Source organism: Phaseolus vulgaris, chromosome 10 (assembly GCF_000499845.2).
Source record: "Phaseolus vulgaris cultivar G19833 chromosome 10, P. vulgaris v2.0, whole genome shotgun sequence".
NCBI lineage: Eukaryota > Viridiplantae > Streptophyta > Magnoliopsida > Fabales > Fabaceae > Phaseolus > Phaseolus vulgaris.
The window spans coordinates 1,413,794-1,430,901 of record NC_023750.2 but is presented as its reverse complement, the minus strand read 5'-3'; the positions used below and the strand labels follow the sequence as shown (position 1 = coordinate 1,430,901).

Genomic DNA, 17,108 nt, shown 5'->3' with positions numbered 1-17,108 from the left:
TTCCTATCACTCCTAGAATGTGTAGTTATATTTGTTCGGTTCATAATGTTTGTTTAGGTTTAGATAAACTCTCTGCAAAGGCTATTAAATGTGCTTCTCTAGAATATTCCTGCCTTCAAAAAGGATACAATCGCTATTCTCCAACTACCAAAAAATATAATATGTCAATTGATGTCACTTTTTTTAGGATACACCTTTCCCCCATCCTCTATGGGAACTCGTGTTTCCATTCAACGTGTTTTATCTATTCCAACCCTTGGTCCTCTGGTGATTTTGGCTTCTTCTGACTCCAACCCAAATCTGACATTGCCCCACCGCCTCTCCTTAGTACCAATATGATGGAGATCAAGAAGAAGAAGAGAAAGAGGTCGAAGTTGAAGATGCTCAGAGGAATATTAGCTCATCATCCTTTTTACCTCGAAGGATTACAAGGAGCAAATTTAAAGAATTAGGAAGTAGTGTTCAAATGTTTTCTCTTTTTGTAGTTTCTTTTGTATAAAATTTAAAAATGCTTAAGATAGTGTTTAGGTAGGTGCTAAGAGGGAAACCTAAAGATACCTCTTGTGTAAAGCATCTTTAGATATTAGCTTTAGAAAAATCTAGAAGGTATCCCTTCTTTCTCCACTTTAGGTGCTAGAAGTGGAAGAGTTGCAAGGTAACCTTGGATAGCTTCCTTTGTAAGCTTCTTGTACACTCATGACCGGTCCTTCTCCTATAAAAGGAGGGCTTGAGTCTTTCTAATACAGATTTGATATTTTGAGTACAGAAATTCTCCCAAATTGGTGAGTGATTGAGAGACTTGTGTCTTCTCTTATTCTAGTCTTATCTTGAGTGCACTCTTGGAACCTCAAGTGGCGGCATCTACACTCATCTTGAAGCTTTGCATCCTTCAAGAGGCATGCTCCTCTCCAAGGACTCCAACCACATAAGTTTCCTTCTTCCTTCCATCTTATTCATCCATTTCCATTCCCAAACAAACTCTAAAACATGTCAATTCTAGTCATTTTAATCGGTTCATTTGTGTTCTAGTTTGCTTTTAATCGGTTCATTTACTTTCTATCTTGTTTTAATCGGTTCATTTGATTCCTAGGTTGTTTTAATCGGTTCATTTGCTTTCTTACTTGTTTTAATCGGTTCCTTTGTCATAAAATGGGTTTTTATATGAGTTTGGCTTGGTTGCTTGTGATTTGGTGAGTTCTTGAATGTTAAGAACATTGATCCAATTCTAGAAAAGTGCCTAATCATATTCCAACTCATGTTGAATCCATAACATGTCCTTATAATATCTCTATCATGTTATTGGAATGATATCACAATATAAGACCCAAAAAGCTTCTCCTACACTTCCTAAAGTTTCTCAAGATTCAGATCCTCTCCAATAGCTTCCATGCCACGTGTCTTTCTCCACCAACTCTTTCACATTACCCCACCTCAGATTAACCAATTTCTCTTAAGAAGGTATGTGGTCTACTCGCGTAATTCATATCTTATTAATAATATTGAGTTATCATCACCTATCTCCATCGTATTCTTTTGTTTTTTCTTTGTCTACCATCATTATTCCTACAACTATTCATGAGGCACTTAATCATCCTAGATGGCAACAAGCCATGATTGATAAAATGCAAGCTTTTACAAGCAATGGCATGTGGCAGTTTATTCCTCTTCCCTCTAGAAAGAAAACGATTGGATGTAGACGGGCCTATGCGTTAAAGTTGGGCCTAATGGTGAAGTTGGGCCTTAAAACTCGGTTCGTAGCCAAAGGATATATACAAATTTATGGACTTGACTACTATGACACTATTTTTCCCATGGCCAAGATCAACACAATTATATTTTTCCTTGCAATAGCTACTATTCGTCATTGGTCACTTTACCAACTTGATATTAAAAATGTTTTCCTTGTGGTGATCTTGAGGAAAAAATTTACATAGAGCAACCTCCTAGATTTTTTGCTCAAAGGAAGTCTAGTATAGTGTGTAAGACACTCATTGATTTTTTTTATCATATCCAAATTCAAGTAACGTTAAATAATTTCATCATCTTAATTCCATGCAACTTAAAATACCATTATAAAGAATGCTGCCATTAAAACATATATGATTGATCTCATATTTTAGCAATGTTGTCAAGAAAACGAAACCCACCTTGTCTGGATCAAATGTGTCCAATAAAAGAGTCTGAGCAGCAGATATGATTTCTTCTGAATGATCAGTGGGAATACCAGACTTCAACAGATCAAGATTGATATGTACAGGAAAATATCCAATATCTATCAGAAGTTTAACAGCTGAGGAAGTTGTTTTTGCCAGACCCAATTCCTTTAGTATCTGCTAGTAACAGAGAAGATGAATTTATTAAATTAATCATTAACAATAAACAACATTCTAGAGATGCATTATTATTCAGTGTTATTATACTAAACTACCAAGAAAGGATCCACCAAGATCATCCTTTCTCATGCCAAGACTAGTAATTGCTACTTGAATATGCATAGCTTCGTAGAGTTCTATTTGATCCAATTCTTCGATAGAGTCTAATTAAAATAAGTTCAAGAATCTCATGCAAAGTTCTCCATTTCATTGTTTTCTTATCTCTTCATATTGTTTGCGTATAAGAAAAACACTAAGCATCTGTTTGGATGAACTTCTTTACAAACACTTACAGGAAAGAAAAATAAGAAAAATTTAAATAAAACTCTCCATAAAGTATAGAAGGGAATTTAGAGAAGCTATAATATGTAGAAGTTTTCTAGTATCTCTAAATTTTCTTTTTTTAACTTGTGCTTAAGCTAATTTTAGCTTATGCAAAAGTTCATTTCATTTTTTTCTTCTTATTTTCTCTAGAAGTGCTTGTAGAGAAACTTGTCCAAACAAACCCTGATTTCTACAATGATATATTAAATCAAAACAATTTTTTAGGGAAAAGTTACCATCCCAGCTGTTTTCCTTTGTTCATCACTTTTACATGCATCAATAGCATATGCTACAAGTGACTCAATTCTTTTCCAAATTTTCTCATCATTGGTCCATGAAGATTTTGGAGGTTTATCTTGCAAAGACATGGACTTCACAGAGGCCAGTAATTCAATAAACTCTTGAAGTTCTTTCTCAGCAGCCTCCTTTGCATGCTTCCTCTTAATTAGCTCCTCAACCTGTCATTCCAATAAAAATATTAGACTTTTCTTTCCATTTCACAAAACAACTAGTAAAACAAACCAGTTTTGTGAGTTTGAATTAGGTTTAAAGTCCACTTTCTTAGAACAGTTCATACAATAAGAAGTTATCATCACACTTCTATGGCTGCAATAGGAACTAAGATCCAAGTTAGGAGGTAGTTAATTATTTAGAGGAGGTGATAGAAAATAACTTGTTTTGTAATGGCAAATCTATTTTAGTAACTCTATGATGACATCTATGCATATAAAATAACTTTTGCAGTTATGTATCATAACCACAGCCCAAATCAATTAGAACCATAGATTCTGATTGAGTCTAGGTCATATCAGAATTATTTGTAATTATTAATTAAAATTTGTTTTATTTTTATTTAACTATAGCATTTATAGGAAAATATTCTCCTAATTTTAAGTGCTACATTAGTGTACTTATTTATTTCCTCTTTCTTATTTATACCACTTATTGTATTGTATCAAGTATGATTCGGGAAAATATAATCTATATTTCTGCAAGTCTCTATTAATATTTCTTTTGGGCGTAACAGTAGACATTTGATAGAAATCCCAGAAAAGATTTGGGTATAATCCTATTATTCAATGAAAGAAAGGAGCTAACAAACTCTTACAGAAAGCGAAAAGACAACCAGAGCCCATTGTCCAATTCAAAGAGGGACACTCCTGACTAACTCAATAGAATCAAAATCAATACCCCCTCCTCTTCCCCTACTGACCTATTAGCAACATCATACTAACAGAGTCTCCTCTAACAGAATTCCCCCTCCCCACCCCAACATATGCATTAATTGAAAGCCAACTCAACATTAATTCTCTATTTCTCCTAGACTCATTTTCTTCCTTCTCGAGTATACCCTATGATGCACATCTTTGGTTCAGGTCCAGCATCAGATCCAATGCTACTAGTTCTTCAGCATAATTGAGAAATTCATATCTATAATTGGGGAGGGTGAAGTTATTTGAAGTCTAAGAACAAGGAATACTCTCTGTAAGATACTTTCATCTTTGGGACAACAAGTGGATTGTTGTATTGTACCTCACAAGGAGACTTATGTCCCCGGGGGAAGAAAGTATATCTCAATGTAGTACAGTGTTCTATATTATATTTCATTATTTTATGAACTGGTGTTTTATTAGATAGTTGATTCATCACAGTAATTACCTACTGCTCGTAAGTACTGGATTTATACTACTACTCTCTGATCCTAGATCACAAGTAATTTACAACGAGTAAAAATAAAACAACTAAAGTAACACAAGACTCTCCCTGGAGCACATGTGTATAACGTTAGGAAAATACTCCAAAAAGGAGGTCCATAACTTATGAGCAATGAACAATCCATAATCTTCAAAAACTACCGTAAATGTGAAACTAATACATATACCTGCCTACTTGGTCGAGGTCCATAAATGGAACGAGCTCCTTTAGTCTCCAATATAGTAAAGTATACTTCATCTGTTGATAGCAAGAGATGAGCGGAATAGCTCTCAAGGGGCTCGGTGCTGCCATAAATTATCTGCAGAACAAGCAACTCAAGTATGGACAGAAAAGCATGCTTTGACATCTAGTCAATAAAGCATATTACCTCAGCCAACTCTTCAACTGTGACAGACTTATTCTTTTCTAGGAGCTCAACCCAAGCATATTCTAGTAGAGATGGGTCCTGTTGCATATCATCAAGAATTTAGTAATTGACAAATGTAAAAAGTTATAAATTTGGCTTATCTGTTACCATAGCCATTGTGGAACAGGAACTGACCATGTTATCCTGAGCCTTTAGTGCAAAATCTGTGATATCTGCTTGGTCAAAATTATCAATACCAGGAACAATATATGTCACTTGCTGCAGTTTGATGGAAGAAGTGACACCATTCTTCAGCCCAACAAAACCAACAAAAAAGTTAGACTACACAATCCAGCAATATTTAGCATTTATAAAAAATGCAAGAAGAACCAACACCTAGCAACCTATTAAACATGCCGCATTATGTTGTTTCAACTAGAACCTGATCAGAAACCATCCAGTTCTTCTTGCCATCAGGTCTCTGAGCTACTGCTAGCAATACTCTATCAGAATCCTTCTTGAATTCCAAAAGCAACCCTTTCTGCAATGAACGATTCACAAGTCTATCTTCAACAAGCTCTTTATTCAACAATCCCATGCTGCCAAATAGATACAAAAATTAAAAACTGAAGCAATCAGAAGACTAGGAAATACCAGATCAAGCTTTATACAAAAATTACTATTGATGATTTCTATGGCAATATTTTCAAATGTGACTCTAGGAAAGTTGATTGCAGAAAATAGATTTTCACGTAACTTAAAAGTTTGTAACCACTACACCTTATTAACAATTTTCCTGTAAACAGAACAACAGACATAAGTAGCAAATAAAAATATGAAAAGAAAACAAATTTTGGATACAATTACTTATTCCTTCTGAAAACTTTCTTGACAGAAGTTTTTCAGAAAATTGTTCAACTTCTAACTTTTCAGTGTCTCCTTTTAAAATAAAATAAAAACACCACCATTTTTGGAGCCTAGAACATGAAGCAGGCTTTTGTTTGTATATTCTTTAAACTACAAACCATAGTTATTGTAGGAAAAATTACTTATTGTTAGGATTTCAAAAATATATAAAAAAGAAAATATACTGCACTTGGAAAAAGAACAGCATATTTTTCTAAACCATTAGTGCCTGCCTTTGTATTATAAGGATTCTATGACATAATTTATTTCAAGCAATTAACAAAATTTGTTCCATTTATATCGTGATACTATAAATTCCATATTCAAAGTGGAGAGTAATAAGATCAAAAGTTTCAAATAAGTGCATCACTAAAATTAATGCATAACTAAATACATGAAATGTCCTTAATAGAAAAAATAATGTCCCTATATTTTTAAACTAATTTTTTAGGTTATTAAGAAGTGGACTTTAAGCCTAACTCAACCTTACAAAACCAGCTCATAAGGTGGGGTTTGCACCCACTTATATACTATGAAATGTCCAAAACACCCTCTCACGCCGAGGCTGCCAACTTGTGCGTATAACTATATATTTATGGGTGGTTCGATAGCGGGTAGCTTGATAAACCCAACAAACTCTCACTAGGATGGACTCCAAATGGCTCTGATACCTATTAAGAAGGAGACTTTAGCCTAATTCAACCTTACAAAACCGGGTCATAAGGTGAGGTTTGCACTTGCTTATATACTATGAAATGTTCTAATCTTTGGTCGATGTGGAACCTCCAACATAGGTAAATTCTAAGGTTGACTAGAGACTCATGTGTTCTATGATGAATCACTTTTTCACACTATAAGATTTAGCTGATCCTCACAGTAATTTGGTTCACCTTCCACACCAATTCTTTTTCTTTTTACAGTGTTGCTTCGCAGTCACTCCGCAAAGCACACCCTCTCTCCCTCTCCCAACTCATCTTGCTCTCTCTAGAATAATATATGTTGCTTTCTCAAGCGTGTTTCCTTCCCTTGCCAACCTCTTCATGCTCGAAAGTGTGTTCCTCATGGTAAGAACTTCACCTTTGTTATAATTATAGAAATAAGAAGCAAATCCTATATATTCAAGAATATCTAAATTATATATGTAATATTAAAAACATGTTTATTTATTCTCATATCATATCTTTATTATTAAAGGATCTTAAATCTCATTGACTTCTTTTACCAATATAAATAAAGCCTCTGTATTGTCTCAGAAACAGATGGTTTCAGTTCAATGTCTCTCTTTCCTAAGAAAATGTTTTTTAACACCACATCAACCTCTGGAACATAATCTACCATCTTTTCTAATCAAATTATTATTACTGAGATGAACAAGTCTAACTATTCCACTTGGGCTTCCAAAATTGGGTTATAGTTTAGTGGGTTGGGCTACAAATCTCATCTCACTACAACTACTGAATTTGTTCTTACTAAACAATGTTACCTTTGTGAGTGTAATGATGGTTATAACTACTTCACATGGTTTTCGACTTCTCCATGCGCCACAAGTGCTTCTTGAAGGTGTAATAATGAGTTTTGCCTTAAAGTTAGGAACAATCATGTGTCTCTCCTTAATTTCAAGGAACCACCCATGTGCAAGAATTAATTAGTAATTTACTAATTAACTAAGAATTAAACATATGACTAGTTGAGTTAACTTTAGCTTAAGTAGTCTTATATTTACATTTGGCTTTTCTAAATTTTCTAAACACTTGTTGGGTGTCTTTTCCTAGTCTAGGTTGTGACATTCTCTATATAAAGAAGCTAGTGCCTCTTGTAAATCACTCTTGAATAATATATGAAATCATTTTGTGAGATATATCTTTGTGTTGTGGGTCATGAGAGAGTTCTTCTCTTGTTTTGGTTCTTATCTTGAAAAGTTTTTTCAAGTGGTAAATCTTCCTGCAATTATCCTTTAAGAAACATCTTTGTGTTTTTACCTTTGTGTTTTATTCCCATTTCAATTTGTGCAATTATCTTTGTGTTTTTACCCCATTTCAATTCTAAATCCAGTTTCTATTTCATTTTGAAAATTGTTCTTGTTTTTTTACATGTTGTTTTCTTGAGTTGCAAAAATGAATCGCCATGGAACCCATGATTTCACAACCTTTCAATGTTCTTCCATGGACTTTCTCTTTTTCAACCCCTTTTGAGTTCATCAAGATTCTACCATCCTCTTAAGGATTACATCACACCAAGTGATAAACGCTCCACTTCAAGATATTGTGTTCTAGTCGGAGGTAATTTCTTATCATGGAAAAGTAAGAAACAAAATGTTTTGGCAAGATCAAGTGTAGTAGCAAAATACATGCAATGGTGATAGTCACGTGTGAGCTCATATGGCTAAAACAACTCTTCAAAGTGCTTAAATTTGAAAAAACAATTCTCAACTGCACCTTATATGTGACAACTACGCAGTATTACCATTGCCTTTAGTCCTCTCTTTCTCTAACGAAACATAGTGAGGAGAATTATCATTTCATAAGAGAAAACTAGAGTCATCACTCAATTTGTCAACTCTTGTGAACAATTAGCTGACATACTCACAAAATTTTTAAGAGGATCAAATATCGATTCTATTTGCAGCAAACCGGACACATATGACTTATGCTCCAACTTGAACAAGATAGTTATAATTATAAAAATAAGGAGCAAATATTATATAATAAAGAATATCTAGATTATATATGTATTAATAGGAATGCATATCATATCTTCATTATTAAAGATAGCATATCTCTTTTACTTTATTAAATTTTTTTCTCAACATAAATAAAGCCTCACTAGCTTGCAAAGCCTTTGCGTGACAGACAACATCAGCCGTGCTCCTAAGGCGATTCCCACTACCATGTTTGAAACTGTTACTTTTCACTGGGCAACAAGGTTCAAATTAATTTAATGCTCTCTTGTTATGGAGAGAATGTGATGAAGTTGATATCGAAACGTTTCTAGTTATTTGTTTATACATAAAATACCTTGCAGAAAAACTAATTTTGTTTATTTTTTCATTTATTTTGTAAGGGCGTGGGAAGATGAAGAAAACTTTATCCAAACATACCCTACGATTCGAGACTGCAATTTGAAGGCACAGACAGAGTTGTTTACACGATTTGAAATAGAAGATATGGCAATAAACCTTGCTAAGGAGAGAGTAGTAGAGTACCTTGAAGCCGCGGCGGAAACGCGCTTGTGGCGGCTTCTGCGCGTGGCACGGAGCTCTTCCATGACAGTGTCGAAGACAGAGTGGATGGAGCGGGCGTGGGAGTGGGAGGCATGACGGAGGGAGCGGGAGAAGCGGTAGCGAGAGGAGTAGAGGCGGAGGGTGGCGGAGAAGAGGGACGGAGAGGGAGGGCGGAAGAGGGAGCAGGTGGCTACTGCTCGAACGGCCATGATGAAAGAAAGTTTCAGAGAAGCATGGGTGGAGTAGTGAGGATGGTGCTGTTTTGTCTTCTGTGGGTGAGTGGTGCAGATTCAAGGGTTTATATCTTAGTAAGTTTTCTAGAATAATGTTTTTAAATGAATAAAAATATAAAATAATTTTTTGATTGAAATTAACTCGATTATAAAATTCAAATCAAATTAATTGAATTAATTTGAATTTTTAGTTTAATCCAATTTAAACTCATCGACATTGATACGATATGGACACGAAGATACGTATAATTTCTAAAATATAGGATACGAAACACAAATTTATATGTTATATAATTACAAATTATATAAATTGACAATAAAGATTGACATGAATAAGTATGTTTTATTTTTTTTTTAACAAAAAGATGTTTCTCATGGTTTTGGTTTCAAAATATTTGTTCCTTAATTTTATAATCATAATAAAATTTATACAATAAGTTTGATCTTTTAAAAAATTAATGTACTTTTTCTTTTTAAAATTGTATTAGAATCGTGTTAAAATTGTCAAAAATCTAACAAATATTTTTTTAAATTAGACACTTCACCGATATGTATTATACGAGTGTCATACGAGTGTTGGTGTCTGATACGTGTGTCTGACATGGACACACCATTTAAAAGGCGTGTCCGATACGTGTGTCAAAAGAGAGAGATCAGCACATTGTTGACTTGGAGGAGCTATTCACGAAAATAACTAAATATAATTTGAAGCTGAATCCAGATAAGTGTGTGTTCGGGGTAGAAGCAGAGAAGTTCCTTGAGTTTTTGCTGACTGAAAGGGGTATAAAGGCGATCCCCGACAAATGTATTGTCATCATAGGAATGAGGAGCCATGCCAATGTGAAAGAGGTCTAGCAGCTAACTGGACGCATGACTGCCCTATCTCGTTTCTTGTCAGCCAATGGAGATAAGGGGAACCATACAATCATGCAATGCAATTAGCCGGTAAGCAACAATTATCAACAGAAAATGGTAAATCCATAAAGGATCACAGCTCCAGTAATGTGATTAATAATATGAAAGGCTTAATGATGAGCCCATGCAGTATAATCGATAAATAAATGCTTGATGATGGAGAATGGTAAAGAGAAAGTACATGTTATGTTAAGCAAGTGAAGAAAAGAGTTTACTTTGTTGAAGAAGATCTTGATGGCGCAAGAGGAAGAGGAAATCTTAAAGAAGAAGTTTTGAGAGTGCGAGGAGTTTTCTGAAGAGTGAAAGATTGTGTGAGGAAGAAGACGAAAGGAGGGAGATTTTGGGGAAATGGAGTAGTGGAGTAGGAGTGAGAATTTCAAAGGGGAATGGCAAGCGACAATGCTTTCCCACCGTTGATGGATGTGCCACGTCTACGCTTGGGATTGAGTGTGGTGAGACGTCACCTCAAAAAACACTTTGTGCACTACGCCACACCTACCCACTGAGAAACCATCAGGTCAGCTGCCAAAGCACTCAAAAGCCTCTTCGCTTAGCCAAGCTCAGCTCGAGCCTGGGGGCTTGTGTATCGGGCAGGAGCACTCGGGATCTCGGGACCTCGATTTGAGCATGTGGGTAGGTCAGCTCAGTTGTTGGGCCCAGCGGGTGGGTCATGAGTTTGGTCAGTTTTATTGGTAAGCCCGATGGAAAATAATTAAAATAATAAGTTTTGTCAGGTATTAATAAGAGGTTGTTAGTTAAATATGTATATATGTTAATAGATAAGTGTATGCATCAATATATTTGTAGTTGTTAACTGAATATATGTATGCATAAAGCTGTTAATTGAAAATATAAAGTTGTTAATGAGTAGAAAGCACCCGAGAATAAAGGTGCATTAGATTCTCTTTTGTTGTAGCACCATGAGTGAAGGTGCCCGTGAACATAATGTTTTTCTGTTACGTATGCTTCCAGTTGAGATTATATTCTCGTGAGTGAAAGCCATTACAAGAGTAGTTATAAAAGGGGCTTGAGACCCAAGGTAAAGGTACGTTGTTTCTGAATACTAGACTGAAACTGAATACTTATCTTATTTTCTTAAGTTCTCACTGACTTGATCGTCGGAGTGTGATCAACAGGTAGAGTCCCCTCTGTCTCAATAAAGCCACGTTCCAATGAGACGAGAAGACGTAGAACAGAATCTAAAGGAGACAGGTTAGAAGCAGAACTTTCCACCCAAGTCAACCGGCGAGAACACATTTATATACTAATTTATTTTATTTTACTATTACTATCTAAATACATTTATATTATTATTATATAAATATGTTTATTTTATTATTATAATTAATTATTATTTATATTATAAATATATAATATTTTTTATTATAATATATAAAGTTTTATTTTATATGTGTATAAAAAAATAATTAAGGATAATTTTAACTTTTTACTGATATATGTAAATTTTTGTAAACTTTTACGGTTTTTCTTTGCATGGTAGAGGGGATTGTTGTTATCCCTCTTCCCCAAATCAACGTTTTTCAATTCGCTTAATTCATTGGAAACAAACCAACATTTTCTTTTCTTTTCTATCTGAGCGAATAGTGTTCACTCGGATGCAAACGAAACATTAAATGAGAAATTTTGTGGCGCTTTGGGACTTCCAAATCAGACAATATTGATGAAGTTGTACTACTTCCAAGCTCAGTTAACCACATAAGGGCAAGGTATGATGTTAGTTAGATAATAACTAATGAAAATGTTTATCAATTGTTAACTTGGAAGTCTTTATTTCCATTTCCTACAATGATTGAACTGTATGCCAAGTTAACAAGATCTACAGAGGAAATTTTGTGGCTGCTAAATGATGCAATCCGACTTTGCATGCTCATGTGTAGATCTTCTTCTTCAATGTTTTGGTTTGAATTTCTTGTACAAATGATGAATGATAGTGAAAACATGTAAGAAGTGTAGAAAAATTCAAAGAGGAGATGGAAATTATGACTTCAATCTAAGTGAGGTTAGACCAACACTTAGTTTTTAGATTGAGGTTGGGCCAACACTACTAGGAGGAGTCTAGAAATTTGTCAAGCAAGAAAATAACTCTAAAGAGAACTTTGACAAGTAGAAGTTTCTAAAAAAATGGACAACAATTCTTTACTCTAATCAAAGTTAAAAAACATGTACAAAAGACCCCTATTTATAAGAGAAAGTCTTTCAAAACCTCTCAAATGAGAGTGTGACAAGTGTCACCTCCTTATTAGTGCAAATCCTCTTTATTGGGAGAGTGACAAGTGACATGTCTTCATTGGAGGAAAATCCTCTCCATTAAGGAAATGACATGTGGACTTTCATATCATCCTTGTCTAATTTCCTATTTGCACCCCTCTTTTCCTATTTTACACCCTACTATCTTTTCTATTTACACCCTACTCTACTTGTTCCAAAAATAATTCCTAACTACCCTATACAATTTTTACAAGATTAGGAAGAAAACAAATATTCTTCAATTTATGAGTGTTTTTCCTCCAATAATACTCGATCTTTATTTATCTTCTTAACTAAAAGTTTCAAGACTAAATAGTTTTCATCACATATAAACTATATCATTTCATTCTCTTTTCATCTTTATTATTCTTTCAAAATTTTAATTCAATCATTTTTATATTATTAATTTATTTTCATTTTTAACCAAGAAATAAACAAAACTTTAATTTCAAAAAACAATTAAGAAAAAACAATGTTTGTTTTATTCCCCCCTCTCCTCCTCCCCTCCCCCCTCATACAAATTAAAAAAAAACTCCCAAAATTTAAGTCAATTTTTAATACATTTATTTAATACAAAACATTTTTCTTTTACTTTTTCCTATTTTGAAACATAAAAAATGCACTACATATATTTTTATTCATTTTATATTTCAAACTACTTTTTTAAAATCCTTTCAAATTTTTAATTGACCAATAAAAATTCACAAAAATTTAATATTTCCTTCCATTTTAAAATATTTATATTTTCTACAAAACCAAAATATATTTCACCTTACATAACTTTTTAATTTCTTTCCTCTCAAACGATTTAAAAAAATTTCTCCCAATCTTAATTAGTTTTTTCAAAATCAGTTTTTACTTTCAAAAAAGTTATTTTTAATTTTATTTTTCTTTCTTCTTCCTCACCCACCCCTAGAGAAAAAAAAATTCTCAAAATTCAACCATCAAGGAATCGAATTCTGTGGGGCATCAGCAACCACGAACCAAAAATGAAGGTCGAAGTTCGGTCTGGTAAAATAAAGAGTAAATTAATTATATCTCTTTTAATTCTTTGTTAAAAACAACCTATTTTCATTAAATAAATAAATAAAATCATAAATCATAAGCTAACTTCATCTAACTAAACAAAATATTTTTAAATTCAAAAAACCGAGAATTCGAATGATATAACTATATAAAAATAAAATAAAAAAATAGATAGTGACACATTATTTATGTACTTATTTTTTAATACCAACTATTGAAATAGAATCAAAGAACAATCTATATTCACTGTTCACATATTTTTTGCACCAATCAAACGTTCTCCATATAAACCTGTTTCAAACTATTATTATATATAAACAAGATTACCCAAATGAGTAGCAATTTCTTCAGAACCAACACATCCTTCCTTCACTGAGATGCAACACAGTTTGCAGGAAAATTAGAACACAGCAAGAATTCCTTCACTGAGATGCAACACAGTTGAAGGGAAATTTGAACACAGCAAGAATTCAATTCAGGAAGATGGATGCAACTAGTGCAAGATCAATACAAATAGATAGTTGGACTACAAGATCCAAACTACATAAAGAGCAAATTTCTGAATAATTTCTTCTATTTATCTTCCATTAGGCTCAGCAATTCTGGATATTCTGCATCCTACTTGTTCCATACACTTCACTACCCTCATGTGCTTTGCATTCCATTCCTCAACCAACTTCTTCTCCTTGCTTTCTGCATCTCTTCTCAACCCTGCTAACTGTTCTCTATATTCTGCTTCTATCCTATCCAAAGCAGCATTCTTTTCTTCCCCCAGAGCCTTAATCTTTGCTTCAATTTCCTCCATCTTTTCCCTCCTTCTGTTTCCCTTCTCTGCCTCCAACTGCAGCTCCACCCTTCTTAACAGCCATGCTGCCTCCTTCCTGTGCACCACCATAGCATGATGCCCTTCTTCCAACTCCTTGCAGCAGTCTATTAACTCTGAAACTACTATGCCATCACCATGAGGTGTTGTTACATTCAACCAAGGGGGAGGAGGTGCAGTTGATGAGAGACTGAGGGTCACAGAAGGGGAAGGTGGCATAATTGCTGGTGAGGGATTGGTGGTGCTAGAATTTGAAAGCCAAGGAGGAAGCAATGCTGCTGCTGCAGATGCAGGTGCAGGTGCAGGAACAGTTGCATGTGCATCAGTATGGATAAATGGTCCAGTAGAAGCAGCCATAAGGTATGATGATTGTGAAGGGTGTTCTTTCACTAGCTTCTCAGCAAAAGTCTCAAGAATGTGATCATATTTGGTGTTATCAACTGGACCAATTGCTTTGTTAATCTCTTGTTTCTCCCTTTGTTGCTTCTCCTTGAACACTTCCCACCACTTCCCTAACCTCTTGGCAGTTCTACCAGGAACTTCTGCAGCAATTTTCTTCCACTTGTTGCCGTGTTTCGCTTGAAGCCGGATCACATGGTGCTGCTCTTCCTCCGTTAGAGACCCCTTCTTGATGCCAGGCTTCAGGTAGTTCTTCCACCTTTCTAAGCATGACTTTGCATCCCTGTTCAGAGTTGTGTTCATGCGCTGAGACACAAGGTTCCATTCCCTAGGACCATACTCTCTAACATAAGCACATAACAATGCATCCTCTTCAGCCTTCCAACGTTGCCTTTCCTTCATTTCCAACTGCAAATCCCACAGCCCATTTCTTCAATCTTGAACTCTTCATTATTGTATCTGCATAATTCATGACAACAATGATTGCAAGATCAAACAATTAAAGACCTATTAACACAACAATAACATATCATTTCAACTAATCACAAAATTAAGGTGCAACACTACTAAACAAAGCTCAAACTATATATAATTTCATAAAAACCAAAGTTCTTGAAAGAAGGTAATTGCTTCAAATAATTTTCATGGCAATACAGTGTAACTGTTGGGTCAACAGTGACAGAAATTACAATGGATTTGAATTTCATTTACTTGCTTCTTGACTCTAGTGTTTGTCCGAAATTAACAGTTTACTAAAAGAAGAGTGATAGAAAGTTAATTTGATGACCAACAATAGAAACACAAATGAACTTTCTGCTAAAATTCCAAAGTGTTCATAATAATTCATACCGTGCTCAACATTGAAGCAAGATCATCTTCAAATCAATTCATGACAATGTCATGCCTAGCCTAATGCAGAAAACAGAATTCGCACTAAGAATAGAACACTTAGCACACTGTCAATATGCAGAATGCATGTGCAGCATACATAAACTACCAACCAAAGAAACATAGAGAATGACTATTTAGTCAAGATCTTCCAGAGACACGTGATGATTGAGTATAAAAGTTGAAAGCAGATTAAAATAATGGCTATTTTTGCCAAGATCTTCCAGAGAAATTTTTTAACTGGCATACTACTGAATTAAAAATGGCTGCAACAAACCTTTCTAAAACTGAATAATTCTTCAGGTCCTTTAATATACAGTTTTCAGAATTATTAATTATTATATAAGGGCAGTAGCCAAAAACAATCACATCACTCAATAAAACAACATTATCCTCCTTATCTTTTATTCCAAAATAGAATAATGGAATCTGAAGCATTGGTTTCGATGAGACAGATACACACTCCTTAATTTTTTCCATTGAATCACACTAATTTCAGGATTGGTTACAAGACTCCCAAGACATTAGGTAAGTTATTCAAGTCATCATGGAATCAGCTATACAAACTCAAAAACAAAGCATAAATGCATAGTGGAAACTACTGGAATAAAAGAAAACACAACAATGTTCCACAAATATTGGTACTGGTTTATAAAATAAATATTCAATAAAAAGTAAGCATTTTAAAAATATAAAAAAAAATCCCATACTTAAAAAGGCATAGGATTTAAGAATCATTCTACAAACAAAACTTGACTCAAAACCAAAGCAAAGATAACTAAGCCGAAACAAACAATGGGAGCAAAACAACACCAAAACTTCCACAATCTAGAGCCCTTAAACAGCATCAAAAGAGAAAATCAGAAAGAACAAAACTTGAAACTTCACCAAAAGTGGGGAGGCACAGAGAGATAGAAAAACAAAGAAAAGAACAGTTTTTCAAACCCCACCATCCTAAAGCCCTGAACCCAAAGACAAAGTCATCCTTGGTTGGTTGGTTGGTGAGTGAAATGGTGAAAAATGCAAGAAGAAGAAGAAGGGTTGAAGTTGGTCCCTAACTACCTAGGAGCTTGGTTCATTGTTGATGGAAGAGAGAGAAAATATTTGGTGGGGTGGGGGTGTAGGTAAAGAGATGGAATTGGACAAGACAGGGCACAGGGTCACAAGAGAGAAAAAAAAGAGAGGAAAAAGGCATTAATAGAGCAGTGTGGTACTTTGGTTTCAGTGCTTCAAAATGCCACACTCCCTCCTTCACTCCTTTCTAAATTATTCACTCTGCAAATCCTCTAAGAATATACCTTCTCTTTATTTAAATTTAAATTTAAATACACTATTCAATCAAAAAATTAATTAAACTTTAACTACTTTCATCTTATTTAATACATTCTGAGATATTTTGTGGATGATGATATGTTAAGACTATGAACAGTAAAATATACATCTCACACTTCAATAAATTAATATTTTATTTTATTTTTTAATTCAAAATATTATTAGATTATTATTTGTTAAATATATGTTTTTCTAGTGTAGATGGTATTAAAAAAACTTTTTTTCATTTTAAAAAAATCATATATTTACAAATATTGAATTATTTCCTATTAATACTGTTACAAGGATAAGAAAAAACAATATTTTATTGAAATGTGAGTTATGGGAAAAAATGAAGAAA

The 17,108-nt window shown here is 34.0% G+C and overlaps 2 protein-coding genes across 4 annotated transcripts in view; both read right to left on the bottom strand.

Annotated features, from left to right (window-relative positions):
- Nucleotides 1–9,189, bottom strand: part of LOC137819697 (ribonuclease II, chloroplastic/mitochondrial) — a 36,949-nt gene extending 27,760 nt beyond the window's left edge. Inside the window, exons 1-7 of the mRNA XM_068623615.1 lie at nucleotides 8,867–9,189; nucleotides 5,201–5,357; nucleotides 4,954–5,067; nucleotides 4,780–4,857; nucleotides 4,579–4,710; nucleotides 2,933–3,154; nucleotides 2,148–2,330 (exon numbers count right to left, since the gene is read on the bottom strand). Coding sequence (XP_068479716.1) covers nucleotides 2,148–2,330; nucleotides 2,933–3,154; nucleotides 4,579–4,710; nucleotides 4,780–4,857; nucleotides 4,954–5,067; nucleotides 5,201–5,357; nucleotides 8,867–9,093 — 1,113 coding nt within the window. The 5' untranslated portion in view covers nucleotides 9,094–9,189. The remainder of the gene's footprint in view (nucleotides 1–2,147; nucleotides 2,331–2,932; nucleotides 3,155–4,578; nucleotides 4,711–4,779; nucleotides 4,858–4,953; nucleotides 5,068–5,200; nucleotides 5,358–8,866) is intronic.
- A 4,420-nt stretch (nucleotides 9,190–13,609) lies between these two features.
- LOC137819242 (transcription factor AS1-like) lies at nucleotides 13,610–16,721 on the bottom strand. Of its 3 annotated transcripts, none has more exons than XM_068623028.1 (2): nucleotides 16,387–16,721; nucleotides 13,610–15,007 (listed from the first exon to the last, which is right to left on the bottom strand). In XM_068623028.1, the coding sequence occupies exon 2, from the start codon at nucleotides 14,948–14,950 to the stop codon at nucleotides 13,904–13,906; it is 1,047 nt and encodes a 348-aa protein (XP_068479129.1). In that variant the 5' UTR covers nucleotides 14,951–15,007; nucleotides 16,387–16,721; the 3' UTR covers nucleotides 13,610–13,903. The 3 variants fall into 3 exon arrangements, with proteins under 3 accessions (XP_068479129.1, XP_068479131.1, XP_068479130.1); XM_068623030.1 differs by having other exon boundaries at nucleotides 16,499–16,677; XM_068623029.1 differs by lacking the exon at nucleotides 16,387–16,721 and adding an exon at nucleotides 15,398–15,708.
- Between the last annotated feature and the right edge of the window lie 387 nt (nucleotides 16,722–17,108).

What these genes read in the sequence shown, in the direction of transcription:
- LOC137819242 (XM_068623028.1), bottom strand. Translation starts at nt 14,950, where the DNA reads ATGAAGGAAAGGCAACGTTGGAAGGCTGAAGAGGATGCATTGTTATGT.